The sequence below is a fragment of the Trachurus japonicus genome, chromosome 19, assembly GCF_045865225.1.
Source record: "Trachurus japonicus isolate A0001 chromosome 19, Traja_1.0".
In the NCBI taxonomy this organism is placed as follows: domain Eukaryota; kingdom Metazoa; phylum Chordata; class Actinopteri; order Carangiformes; family Carangidae; genus Trachurus; species Trachurus japonicus.
Genome location: NC_140925.1, coordinates 12,910,736 through 12,923,477, shown reverse-complemented (window position 1 = coordinate 12,923,477; position 12,742 = coordinate 12,910,736). Strand labels below are relative to the sequence as shown.

The 12,742-nt window shown below is 44.9% G+C and overlaps 2 protein-coding genes across 4 annotated transcripts in view; both read right to left on the bottom strand.

The window, feature by feature from the left end:
* The window catches only part of bsk146 (brain specific kinase 146), an 8,648-nt gene extending 6,048 nt beyond the window's left edge, over window positions 1-2,600 (bottom strand). Inside the window, exon 1 of one of the 2 annotated variants that reach the window (XM_085761707.1) lies at window positions 2,374-2,600. The gene's annotated coding sequence lies outside the window, so the exon portion shown is untranslated. The remainder of the gene's footprint in view (window positions 1-2,373) is intronic. The other variant, XM_085761708.1, reaches the window with a different exon arrangement.
* A 958-nt stretch (window positions 2,601-3,558) lies between these two features.
* The window catches only part of LOC146967562 (uncharacterized), a 39,647-nt gene continuing 30,463 nt past the window's right edge, over window positions 3,559-12,742 (bottom strand). For both annotated transcript variants that reach the window (XM_085762491.1, XM_085762492.1), the window contains 12 exons: window positions 12,324-12,450; window positions 12,150-12,239; window positions 11,315-11,503; window positions 10,173-10,441; window positions 9,849-9,997; window positions 8,989-9,073; window positions 8,152-8,266; window positions 6,546-6,680; window positions 6,197-6,463; window positions 5,076-5,205; window positions 4,822-4,972; window positions 3,559-4,284 (listed from right to left, as the gene is read on the bottom strand). In XM_085762491.1, the coding sequence (XP_085618617.1) occupies window positions 3,871-4,284; window positions 4,822-4,972; window positions 5,076-5,205; window positions 6,197-6,463; window positions 6,546-6,680; window positions 8,152-8,266; window positions 8,989-9,073; window positions 9,849-9,997; window positions 10,173-10,441; window positions 11,315-11,503; window positions 12,150-12,239; window positions 12,324-12,450 (2,121 nt within the window). In that variant the 3' untranslated portion in view covers window positions 3,559-3,870. The remainder of the gene's footprint in view (window positions 4,285-4,821; window positions 4,973-5,075; window positions 5,206-6,196; window positions 6,464-6,545; window positions 6,681-8,151; window positions 8,267-8,988; window positions 9,074-9,848; window positions 9,998-10,172; window positions 10,442-11,314; window positions 11,504-12,149; window positions 12,240-12,323; window positions 12,451-12,742) is intronic.

Below are 12,742 nucleotides of genomic sequence, written 5' to 3'. Positions count from 1 at the left end.
AAACTATAGGGATTATGGTAATAGGTGAATTTGCCAAAAATGTTGAAATATCCCCTTAAACTCAGTTGAAGTTCAGTGGTGGTGACGCTGAAGTCATGTGACCATGGTGATCAAAAAGACAGTGTCAGGCCCCTGACAGTGGTAGGCCTATAGCTGATGGATGGATAAATGTTTGTGGAGTGAACCAGTGTGATGCTCACTTCAGGGTTGACTACAATACATCCCTGCACCACTCTATACTATGATAAACTAAATCCCAGGCTGTAGCTTCAGAGCTAATACACTGTAGTGTTGGTATATTTGACATTTTATCACTGGTGGCTAGGAGTGTTCAAAATTACCACCTGAGCTCTTATTTACAGTGAACATGAGTACTGGTATGGTATAGATTATGTGGACATAATAGAGAGATACTGAAATGTCCACAGTCAAATACCCAATTAAAACAAGCAGTGGGGAAAAGAGCATGCTTATTCCAAAGGGTGAAATGAGAACATTTCATGATCTAAAAAAAAATTATGACCTTACAAATGGAGATTTATTTCAATATTTACAAAAAGGAGACTATTACATAAAAAAATTAAGAAAATTAAAACACAATACCTCCTGCCATAGAGCTTATTTGTACAAGCATACTGTGACTGTTACTGTGTCTGTCAGTCCTGTAGTTGTGCTTGATGGAATCTAGAAATGATTCAACACTATACAGTATGTTGAGGTTAAATGGAAAAAGAGCTGAATGAAGAGAACCCCGAAAGGATATGTGGAGAAAACACTCAAACACAAAGATGAGAATCTATCTGGAAAAAACAAATCTGAGATTTTAAGGTAAACAGATCTAATTTAGCAGCCATGCTGGAGATTATGTAACCACATGGAACCAAATCTCACACATATAAAAATATAACATGTCTGGGATTGTTTCCATTCAGATGTGAGTCAGGTCCAGGTCTGTGTAATGAAATCCCTCCACACTCTCTGCTTTTATACTTGGGCCGTTTGGAAGGAAACATGTAAATAACAGATCAATACTTGGTCAAGATTCTCCTCACAGCTGCAAAAAGTCAAAACTGGCTCCTGACTGGTGTAGCTACCAGAATACAACACACAGGAGCTGACCAGGTTCATGTCCAATTAATGGAAAATCTCAAGGAGAAAGGCTGGGTAGAAATATATTTGAGGAAAACAATTCTGTAGTTTGAAAGAAAAGTATTGCTCAGTGTATTTAACTCTGAACCCATCAATCAGTCAATCATATCAATTATATCCGGTTTGCCTGTCCACCTGCTGGCTTATACCAACATCCCTTGCTCTTTCTTTTAGCTTTTTTTTTTTTTTTTTTAGTAGGCCTATGTTTTTATTTGAATTTGCATCATAAGTATTTTACTCTATTTATTGCACCCCGCACTTTCTTTCTCTCTCTTCTCTTGGATTTGTTTGCCTTTGTTTCTGGTGTATTGAGGCTATATTAGAATATATTTTGTATGGATGTTTTACTGTATGGATGTTTATGTACATGGCAGCTGTCATAACTCCCTTGCCCGAGACAAATTTCCCCTGGTGGGACAAATAAAGTTTATTTGATTTGATTTGATTTGATTTGATTTGAACATCTGTACTGTGCTGTATACTGGTTACGATGTGGGATACGATCACATATTGTTCTTGTACTGCAGAGCCTGACACCGGCTGCCGGCCACCAGACGTCAGTGTGACCTAAATTGTGATCTGTGTCTCATGGTGAGTGTGTGTTTATGTGTCAAGCAGCTGGATACACACACAGCAGGAACTCTGACCTCTGTTGAACAACCCAGAAATGGAAACAGACAACAGCGCATCATCACCATGGAGACAACACTTCATCCTTTTACCATCACTCACGAACATGGCTGCAAACCTGCATCCACAGGGCAGGATGTAAGTCATGAAGCTCACACCTGCTGTGTCCTTACATCACACACACAAACACACACAAACACACACACACACACACACACACACACACACACACACACACACACACAATCTGCTGCAGTTATGGCTGCCCCCAAAACACAGTCGGTGTGTTTGAGGTGCAGGATTGTCATCAACATAACACACACAGACACACACACACTGTAAACAATGTGTAATTTCCTTTAGAAAAATGCGATCACACCACACACACACACACACACACACACACACACTGAGTGAAGGAGCAGCTTTGTTGTCAGTGTGTGTGTTGCTGCACTGAAGGTAACGGGCCCAGTCGACCCTGCACTGACAAACACACAGTCACACACAGTGGCAGTCTGCTCTGCTCGCTGCCCGCTGCTGCTGGTCCAGGATCAGCTTCAGGTTCAGGTTGTCATCCCGGGTCGGTTCCGGTACTCACCCGTCAGTCGGTTCCCATATGGAGGCTGTGGAGTCCGCCCTTTCAGCCCGGGATGCCGCTGGACCCGCAGGACCAGATGAGCTCATACTAACAGCAGGTAAGCCGGGGTGGGGGTGATGGGGGTGTTGGTCCTGTTAGAAACCTCCGAGCCTCCGTGTGAGTGTGGAAGTGAAGCCGAGCATCCTGCAGCCTCCTCCGACTCTGCGTCCTATTGTCTCCGCATCGCTCTGCCCTCTAGGAGGAGAGGGGAGGGGAGGGGAGGGGGCAGCAGAGCCCTCCCCCTTCTCACCGCTCTGACCAATCGCAGCGCCGCTCCGCCGGGAGCAGCCGCTGCCCGCTGTCTCCGTACAGACTATGCTGCCTTCAGGAACTGTCGGAAACAAAGGAGGTGCGGTGATAAGGTCCGTCCACTAGCGCTACAGCGGTGTAGGTCTGAACGACCAGGTTTTAACTGGTGCAGGTCTCTGAACCTATGCGGGTCTTTACTGGTGCAGGTCTAAACTGGTGAGAGTCCACAGTGGTTCAGGTCTAAGAGTGATGCAGGTCTCAACCAGTCCAGTATACAGATCTGGTACTGGAACTGGTAGTTTGTGAAATTTTGTCACGATTGTTTTATAAAGGTTTTATCAATGGCAGCAAAGTGTTTTGTGAGGCCAGGAGTGACTTTGACCACTGATCACCAAAACCTGATCAGTTTGAGTCCAAGTAAAAGTTTGTACCACATGTGACAGGCTTTCCTCCAAGGTGTGTTCAGGTGGGAAGTTAATTGTCATCACCTTTGACCTTTCACCACCAAAATCTCATCAGTTTGTCCAGGCAAATGTTTGTGGACAAAATGTAAAGTTGTGTTTTGCAGATATCATGTTCACAAAGTCTTCATGACCTTGAACTTTGACCTTTCTCTACCAGAACTAAAACTAAATGTGTCTGGTTCTGCAGCTTTCTGTGTGTGGTTCAGGCTTGAACTGGACTGACACCCTCTTCTCTGAACACTGATGTGTAAACTCTAGTACAGTTTTCCTGTCAGTACAGTAGGAGTAGTGGAGGAGCATCAGCCTGCTCCCTGTGGCAGTGTCAAGCAGGAATGATGGGAGTCTAGAGAACAGAGCAGCAGCATCTCTGTTCACACATGAGGCAAAGTCACACATATTCAGTTCAAATGTTTTGTTTTTTGTTTTGTTTTTTATTTTGAAGGAATGCTGAAGAACCATTATAATAGAGGAATTAAAAAAGGCTAAAAAACATTATGTTAACTGTAACTGACCCTTTTAAAACAGTACACAGACTAGAAAACATACATCTGTGTCAAGTTCATTGGCAATAAAAAACAGGTTTTGGACAGAAAAACGAAAAAAGGAATGTGCAAAATAAAGATGCAGTACAGTACAGTACATCAATTAAAAGAATCTAAACCAGTGCAGTTAGGGTAAAGTTAAAAACGATAATAAAACACTGAACCCGTCACTATAGTGCAAATATCCTACAGCTGACTCTCAGACGAACAGGTACAGAGCCAGGTCTTTAGTGTGAAGATGCTGCGCCAGGTTCTGGATGCGACACAGTCGGACGTTGTGAGCATCTCCGGCGCTGTACACTCTGAAGATGTGGTAGCGCTCCTTCTCCCTCAGAGCCAGGTCCAGCTCGTTGGCAGAGAGCTGGATGAACGACTTCTCCTTCTTTATAGTGGACTTGACCTCCACGTACACCACCTCCGCCCCTCCTCCAGCTCCGAAGGTGAGCTTGAAGTCGTAGGGCTGGCCGCTCTCTCCAACCCGGTTGCACCACTCGACGTGGGCGGGGCATCCGGCGTCACCGCTGTCCCTCCAGTCGCACAGGAAGGAGTTGACCAGCTGCTCTCCCCACTCGCCGATCCCCGCCAAATCCATGGTGTCATCTGATAACACCACCTGCAAGGAGAACAGCAGTTAGCACTAGCAGGCCAACCCTGGGCTAATGGGAAACCAACACATCTGGCGGGTGCATAGATATATACTGACTAGATGCCGCCTTCTGCTTCTCAGCGTACGTCAATAGCGCCGCCATCTTGGTCCGGGGTTTCTGACCATAGACATATATACGTCTGACAAGCAGTCAGACCCGGTCAGACCCTTGTTGAACAAATGTTAGTGTATTTATGCATGTGGGTGTGTGTCTGAGTATGTAAGTGTATGTTTAATACATTTAAAATTAAAATTGTTGTTGTATCATAAATATATGTCTGACATTTATAATAAACCAAACAGCTTGAAAATCGGTTGAATATTCAGTGAGTTATGGCGATTTTAATCGTTGATAGACCTCTGCCTCTGTTGACTAACGCAGTAAGTAGACACGGCTTCCCCCGGACCAAGATGGCGGCCGCGTTGACGTATTCCACTCAGTAGAGCTGCCTGGGAACGCGGCATCTAGTCAGTATATATATCTATGTGGCGGGTGTTACTGACGGTGCTGGGGATCTGGCAGGTGAGCTTCATGTCCTCCAGCGTGGCCTGGGGAAGCTTGGTCCACATGGGGAAGTCCAGGTTCAGAGGGGGACGCTGAGTGTCCGCGGTCCCCTGGAACTTACTGGAAAGCAGCACGGCCTCAGGGACGACACTGAGAAAGAGTGGGATTATAGATTAAATAAAAAATCAGCAAGTGTTCTTCAAATAAAAACCTGAGACTTGAGAGAGTGTGTGGGAGGAGGGGAGGAGCCTACAGGCTGCTGGGAGGAGGCTGCTCTCCGACGCCGTCAGCGGGCTGTGCAGGTGGAGGCCTCGGTGCTGGTGTGGGATGTGGGAGACGCTCCTCTCTGTCAGACTCACTGGTTCCATTCTGCTTGTTGTATCCTGCCAGACAGAGGAGGAGGAGGAAGGACTCATGTTACTAACTACAGAGGATCCCTGCTCTGTCACACTGCAGATAAAACTGGATGAGCCGATCTGTCACCAGCAGCTCCGTGGAACATAAAGGTAGATGTTCATGTCTTCTTTGATTATAAAGCAGCCCTAGGTTCTATATTAATACTGTGAAAGCACTAAAGCCTTAGTACACACTGAAAAACACCCAGCCTGTATTCACAAACTGAAACCTTAAACCTTAAAACCAGTCGTCAGTGACTTTATGACATCACAACAAAACAATGAAAGCTCTCAGCTGTCAGGTTGATGAGGGGAGGGTTGTTAAAGGAGACATATTATGCTCCTTTTCCACAAATTAAAATAGTTCCCAGGTGTCTTAAAGACATGTCTGTGACATGCTTTGGTCAAAATACCCCAAGGATCAAACATCACAGCTCTTTTCATCCTCTCAAAACAGCCCTGTTCAGAACGGCTGGTTTCAGTGCCTGTCCCTTTAAATGCAAATTAACCACTGCTTGCCCCACCCCTTCTACTGGTACCAGGTAGGGGTGGTGTTATGCAAATTTAAAAAAAACTAATGACATCATTGCCAGACAACTGAGAGAACAGCTCGTAAAACCGCATGGATTTTAACCTCTGGAGCCTGAAAATTACCGATTTTTTTGTTAATTCACACATTTTGGGACCGGAAGGCAAAACAAACACCCAAAAAGTGATATTTCCATAACATGTCCCCTTTAAAACCAGTCGTCAGGACTTATGTGACTTTATGACATCACAACAAAACAATGAAAGCTCTCTGCTAGGCCCAGCCAGCTGTCAGGTTGATTATAGGATGTGATCAGTGTTAATGTTAGCCACTATGTGCTCATCCCTACACAGGTATTTGAGCTATAAAAAATACAGAAGCCCTGCTCGGTGCAGCTGTCTGTTCAATGTCCCCTGTAGCGTGTAGACAGGTAGTGTTTAAATGTGTAACCTGGAGGTGGTTGTGAGGTGGGGGTGCTGGAGGCCACAGCAGCAGGCTGAGGGGGGTCTTGTTGGCTGACGGCTCTGTGAGGGAGGGGCTGGTCTGGCGGTCTGCTGGTCCTGAGCGGCTGGTTTCCCTCAGAGCTGCAGGGACTCTGGGGGGCGACGTGGCTGCCCTCTGTGGACCGAGCCTCTCTCTCCGGGTCCCGATCTTTGGGCCCAGCAGGAGGAGGCCACATCTTCATGACAGCGTCTACCACGCCTCCACCTGGCTGACCTGTTAGCACACAGACGCTGTGAGTCATGGGAAATGTAGTTTCATTTCATTTCTTCCTTTATTGTGATCACTGTGTGAGTACCTGATCGACTGGCTCCTGTGTTCTGCATGGAGGCTTTAGGAGGCCAGCAGACCAGCGTCTCCTCCCCATCCGTCTGTGGTGCAGGGTGGTCCGGCTCCGCCAGGGAACTGACGGAGGAGTAACTCCTCGACATCACTGAAGACCAGAATTAAAAACCAACGAAGGAGAGGAGAGGTTAACAGCTGAGACACAAAAATCAATCTTCTCACATATTCTGTAACAAATAAGTCTTTTGATCATATTAATCCTTGGTAATGTGTGTGAGAGTGTGTGTGCTCTGCTCCAGTGAGGAATCTTGTCCTCTCACTCTCAGCTGCTCTTTTATAGTGCACTCACCAACAGTGAACAATATTGAGTTAAAGGGATAGTTCAACATTTTGGCAAATTGGCTCATTGCCATAATCCCTATAGTTTTAGGAGTAGGTTTGTTACCTTTAATTGTCAGTGCAAGCTGTTTTTAGATCCGTGGAGCAGAGCCGCAAGCTGCTCAGTAGTAATTTGGTCTGTGTGTGTGTGTGTGTGTGTGTGTGTGTGTGTGTGTGTGTGTGTGTGTGTGTGTGTTATGAAACGGCGGAAATCGGGGCAGATGTGACAGAGAGCTGCAGAAACAGCAGATGTTTAGGATTCGTCTCAGGCTCAGTTATGTCACAGTTACAGTCACAAGATGATTCTCTGCATCAGCACTGAGCTGCAGACACATCAGTCCTGTCTCTGCTTCTCAAGCTTCTTACTGAAGATGTAACAGACATCCTTTTGATGTTTTGATGTTTCCACCTTGAACTGCACTGAACCAATGACAGGTTAGTTGAGGTTTTAAAAACTGTGAACCGTCGTTTTTACTTCATGTGTGTGTGTGTGTTATGTTGGAGACTGGTTGTAGTGTGCTGACAGTAGCAAGATGAAGTATTGTATGTGTCTGGGAAGATTCAGTCAATCAAATATAATATAACCGGCCTTATCCTGTGAGTCTGTTTATCTTCAGCGAGTAGTTTAAACTGATTAAACTGTGAGCCACATTAGGATGACTCTGCTGCCCTGATTAAATGAACAGACATACTGTCATACTGTGGTTGATCTGGACCGCTCCTCTCTGCAGCTGGACAGTCACCACAGCACCAAATATAGATCACTCCACAACAAACAGAAACAGTTTCCTCCTGAACAAAGTTTATTCCAGGGAGGAGACAGAGAGACAAACTACATGGGATGGTTTTAGGTCTTTTGATGGATGTAGTCCGTAATAATATCACCATGTAGAATGACTTTAGCCTCGTCTGTTTGGTGAAGATGGAGAGTTTACTCATGTCACCACCAGCAGCTTGTTGTGTTTGTTTTATCTTCTAGCTGACTGCTTTGATCTCTCCCCTTCAGACTAGTTTGTGTTTTTTCTTTGTTTAACTAATTCTGGAGCTGAGCCAGGTCTGTCTGTGAGTTTTGCCTTTGGGTCCAACTGACCTAAGATGTGACACTACAGCCAGACCAATGCCGCAGAACCAGTGACAACATATTTTGTTCCCATGCACTTTTCCTCCCTGTCAAAACCATTCCCACCATACATTTGACCTGGGGGTTCATGCGTGCAGAGATGGGAATAACAGCTCCGTACCTCTCTCCAGGCTCAGCTCTGGTCTGGGGGGCTCGGGCACCTCCCACTGCTCCTCCTCTCTGGGCAGCTCTCTGATGTCCTCTTTCTGCAGCAGTCTCTTCAGAGCTCCTTGGTCCTGCACACACACACACACACACACACACAGTTTATGACCTTGTTGTGATGCCAGACATTACATGTGTGTTTCATATTTAAGAATTAAACGTTTTTCACAAGCCTCCCGGGACTACACGGACATGGATCTGAATGTGCTGCAGGCAACACACCGACAATGCATGACTACTCCATGTTTTGACACACTGTCTGGTTAGTGGTTACACCAGAAGACCAGATGTGAGGACATTTTTAGCTCCTCCTCTCAGATCCTCTGGATAAAATGTTGATGACCTCATTAACCCGTCCTGCCAGTGACTTTGTTTGATCAATAGGATCAACACGATGTGGTCCAAATGTCCAATGACACTCGTCCAGTTACAGTAATTACCAGATAGAAGTGGATGTAATGAGCGTCACATCATCGGACTCCAGTGTATTAAACATCTGTCATGTTGCACAATCTCTTCATTAAAATCTTAAATGAGTCAACTGAGCCTCACCCAGATTCTGACACTGATGATACGACACAACTACAGCTATTTTAACCTCTGACCCTGGGTCTGTGTGACGGAGATGAGGGAGAGCAGGCAGATAAATGTGACTCCCTCCAGGGAAACAGCCTATTAGTTTCTGATAGGCTCAGCTCTGTGGTGGCAGCAGTGTGTGTGTGTGTGTTCGTGTGTGAGTTGAGTTTGTGATGGAGAGGGACAGGGTATGGATTAGTGATCATATATCATTTACATCCAGTGTAGTGACCAGCGCGGTCAGGAAATGCGTCAGCTCTTTCCTGTGGTTGCTCTCAGTGCAGAACATTTTCACCAGCTCCCTGAAACAAACACACACACACACGTGCAGGATTAGAAAGTGGTGCATGATAACACAAAGGACAAACACGAGCATCAGATCATCAGTTCCTTTGTTCAGCTTCATGATTTCTTGAGTGTTGGGCCGTTACTGGTCCAAGATCTGTAGCATCATCAATAACACCCAAATGACTTCAGCACGCTTCTTTAAGAAAAGTGTCTTCATATGAATTTGATTCTCTTCCTTGTGGACAGTTTTAATGAGTTTATGTATATAAGTTACATTCATCATAAATTTCAAGGAATGTTTCGTTTTCTTCTTTTAAAGTTATTGTTGGACATTTCTGGCCTCTCTGGACAGGTCAGTGAAGAGAGACAGAAGCAGGGGAATGATATATCGGGAGTCAAACCAGTGACTAACTGCTCTGAGGCGGACTCTGAAAACTGTCCTGTAAACCCCAAAATAATCTTGCCCCCACCCCCAGGTTGAGAGCCACTACTCCAGTCACATTTCTGTCTCAGTTCTCAGAGACCGATCTTTAACTAGCTTTGGTTAATTAATGATAATTTCTCTACACTCTGATTAACTGTAATATCTTCATTCTAAACAAACAAACATCACCTGGTGCAAGTACTTTCTATAGTTAGAAGAATGGCACTGTGGGAAAATACCATGTTTTCTCAATGAACTTGAATGTTTTGTTGGACTGACACACTGAGACAGTAAAGAATATGAATAAAATAAGAATGACTGTATTAATCCCCAAAGGGAAATTCACTAGGCCTCAGAAATCAGACCTGCAGATGTCCAGCTTGGAGGAAAGGTGATCCTTCTGGATGTAGAGCTCCTTCTCATCCCTCAGCAGACAGATGACGTCCTGCAGCTCCACCACTGGTTCGTCACTGTCAACCACATCCAGCTGGTAGCGGATGTACAGCTTACCCACCTGGGAACGGACAGAAGTGACACCAGATCAGACAACACAGAGATCCAAAACACTAACTGCACTGAGTTACTCAGATGCTAATTACACACAGAGTTAGAAATTCTGCTTGATCAAACAGGAAACAACCTCCAGGTCCAAAAACCTGCTCTGGACCAAGAAGCTGTGAGTGCTATACCTGTGCGAAGTAAAGACGTTTGATCTTCTCTCTGATGTTGTTGTTGATCAGATCTGAGTAGACATCAGCCAGCTCCTCGTGGTGGTAGAGGAACCTCTGGATGTAGGGGACGACAGAGCGCACCATGGCCTGCATGGCGTGACAGGGCCTCAGGTTCTCAGTCAGAGGCTCCGTCTTGACGCAGTGAGACAGAGGACGGATGCCACAGATTTCCAGAAATAAGGATCGGTCCTTCTCTTGGAAGGCAGTGTTTGGTCGTTCTCCTGGGACTATGGGACACAAATATATTTGTATTTCTCTGTTTAATTATTTCTACTCAGAATAATCAAACTGTGTTAATGTTTTTCTCCATTGGTTTGGCTCATTTCTTGAAACAGAAATTACATTCTCAAAACACCATGGACAAACCTCCAAACCACTTGGCAAAGTGTTCACAACAGAATTGAATTTCTCATTCAGTTCATCAAATTGCAAATGTCTCAGTACATCTTTGTAAATGATTAAGTACAGGTAGCCTACAGTTAGCACAATTCCCAAGTGAGTAGATCTTGTTGATCTAAACTGATTGTTGATTCTCAGTCTAATGGTTGTTCTCTCCAAAACATGTCAGCATCATTTCAGTGTATAATACTGTATTACAGTATATTATGTGGTATACATTTTCTTTTTACTCTGAGGTATGGAAGTTACTTTATGTGTGTGAATAACAATAGGTACAATTTCCTTTCCTTGTGTGATGTCAAACCTTGTCGGCTACTCTTACCGTAAAATCCTTTTTTCCAGTTTTATACACAATTATATTCTGTTATCTAGACAAAAATCTCATACAATAACCACTGTCAATGAAGGACTGGGCTCAGACTGGAGAGGTGGACATGAGCGACATTTCAATGGTCCTCTGCCATAGTGACAAAACATCTAAACATTTTGTCTTGCAGTGCTCACACAATGCCAAAGAGACGATGCATTTTGGGGAAACAGACTACTTATATGAGAAGGGAGTTTAGTTTTGACACATGAGTGAACTGCTGAACTGTAAGACTAGTTTACTAAATGATCTTAGAGTTTTGAGAATATACATTTCCATTTCAAGAACTGAGCCAAACCAATGGAGAAAAACTGTAATATGTAGCAGCAAGTACCAGAGCTGCCAGTCCTGCCCCCTCTGGGAGCAGCCTTCTTCTCAGCTGGCGGCAGGTGGAGCAGACAGACCGTCTTGTGAGGTTTGAAGATCTTCTCCAGCTCTCTGTTGTCAGCAATCATGGGTTTGCATGCCAGACTCACCCAGGTGTTTTCCTTGGTGGGGAACACCCTCTTATCAGACACCATACCTGGACACAGGAATACAGGAAGTCAGCTGCACATAGTTCATCAGTGTCCCTAACTATTCACACTTAGAGATGATCCTGCCCCAGAGACATTAAGGGCCAGTGAGTGTTAGTCATTGTTTGACAGGTGACTACCAAGGTGGGACCAGACAGCAAAACCAGCTCCTCTCCTGCAGGCCTGCTCACAGCAGACTCTAACACTCAAACTGTTTAGGATTATCTAAGTTTCTTCATCCACAGCAGAGCGAGCATGGAACAGCTGACTTTGTATTGGTGAGCATAAGAGAAAGCAGCAGCCTTCTCCAGAAACAGGGAGGCCTCGCAGCCAGACAGGAAAGGACTGGGTACTGTAACATGACCTGACTGGGCCTGACCTCTCCAAGTACAACACAGAACCGCAACAGAACTGTTAACCTTTGCAAATGTACATATACTGTATAATGTCTCTTTCTATTTAGCTTGTTCAGGTTGTGGTTGTGGCTGGAGTGGTCAAAGAGTTAATTTGGGACTTGTATATTCACACACTTACCTGTTGTATGCCACAATTCCCAGAGCTGCATGCAACCCTGGCTACACCCTTTATACCATGGCACCATGGTGTGTGTGTGTGTGTGTGTGTGTGTGTGTGTGTGTGTGTGTGTACACTTACCCTTCAAAGTGGAGCAGTAACCATGATTAAGAAGTATGAACTGAGAGGTGTTGTCCTGTTCTCCTGGCACATTGTTCTTACATTTTTGAGCTGTTGTGGAGGAAATCATATCATATCATATCATAACATAATCTATCATAACATATCACAACACAACAGATTGCATGTCCTTACCAAGTCTGGCGTACAGCACTGAGACATCCTGTAGCACTTCATCACTTGGTATGGGAGACGAGGAGCAGATCAGCTCCATCAGACCCACATACTGGTTCATGCTGGGGCTGGGCTCCACACCAAGGAGCTAAATATAAGAGAAGCAAACAGATACATGTGTAAAATGCACATTAGCTCAAAACAGGCAATTATAAGAGCATCCCCTACGGGCTCCAAGCCCTAAAAGCAGGCGATTGGTGATTTGATTTCCAACCAGTATGTCATCCCCCCATTGTCTCTTCAAAAAATGTTGTCCAGTAATAATCACTCTGATATTGCTATGGTCGCAGCAAGCAGTCTAGCAGCTTCTTAGCTCTTGGCAACAAGCACATTTTAACTTATTTAACTTTTCTCTTTTAACACATCTTCTTTCACTAACA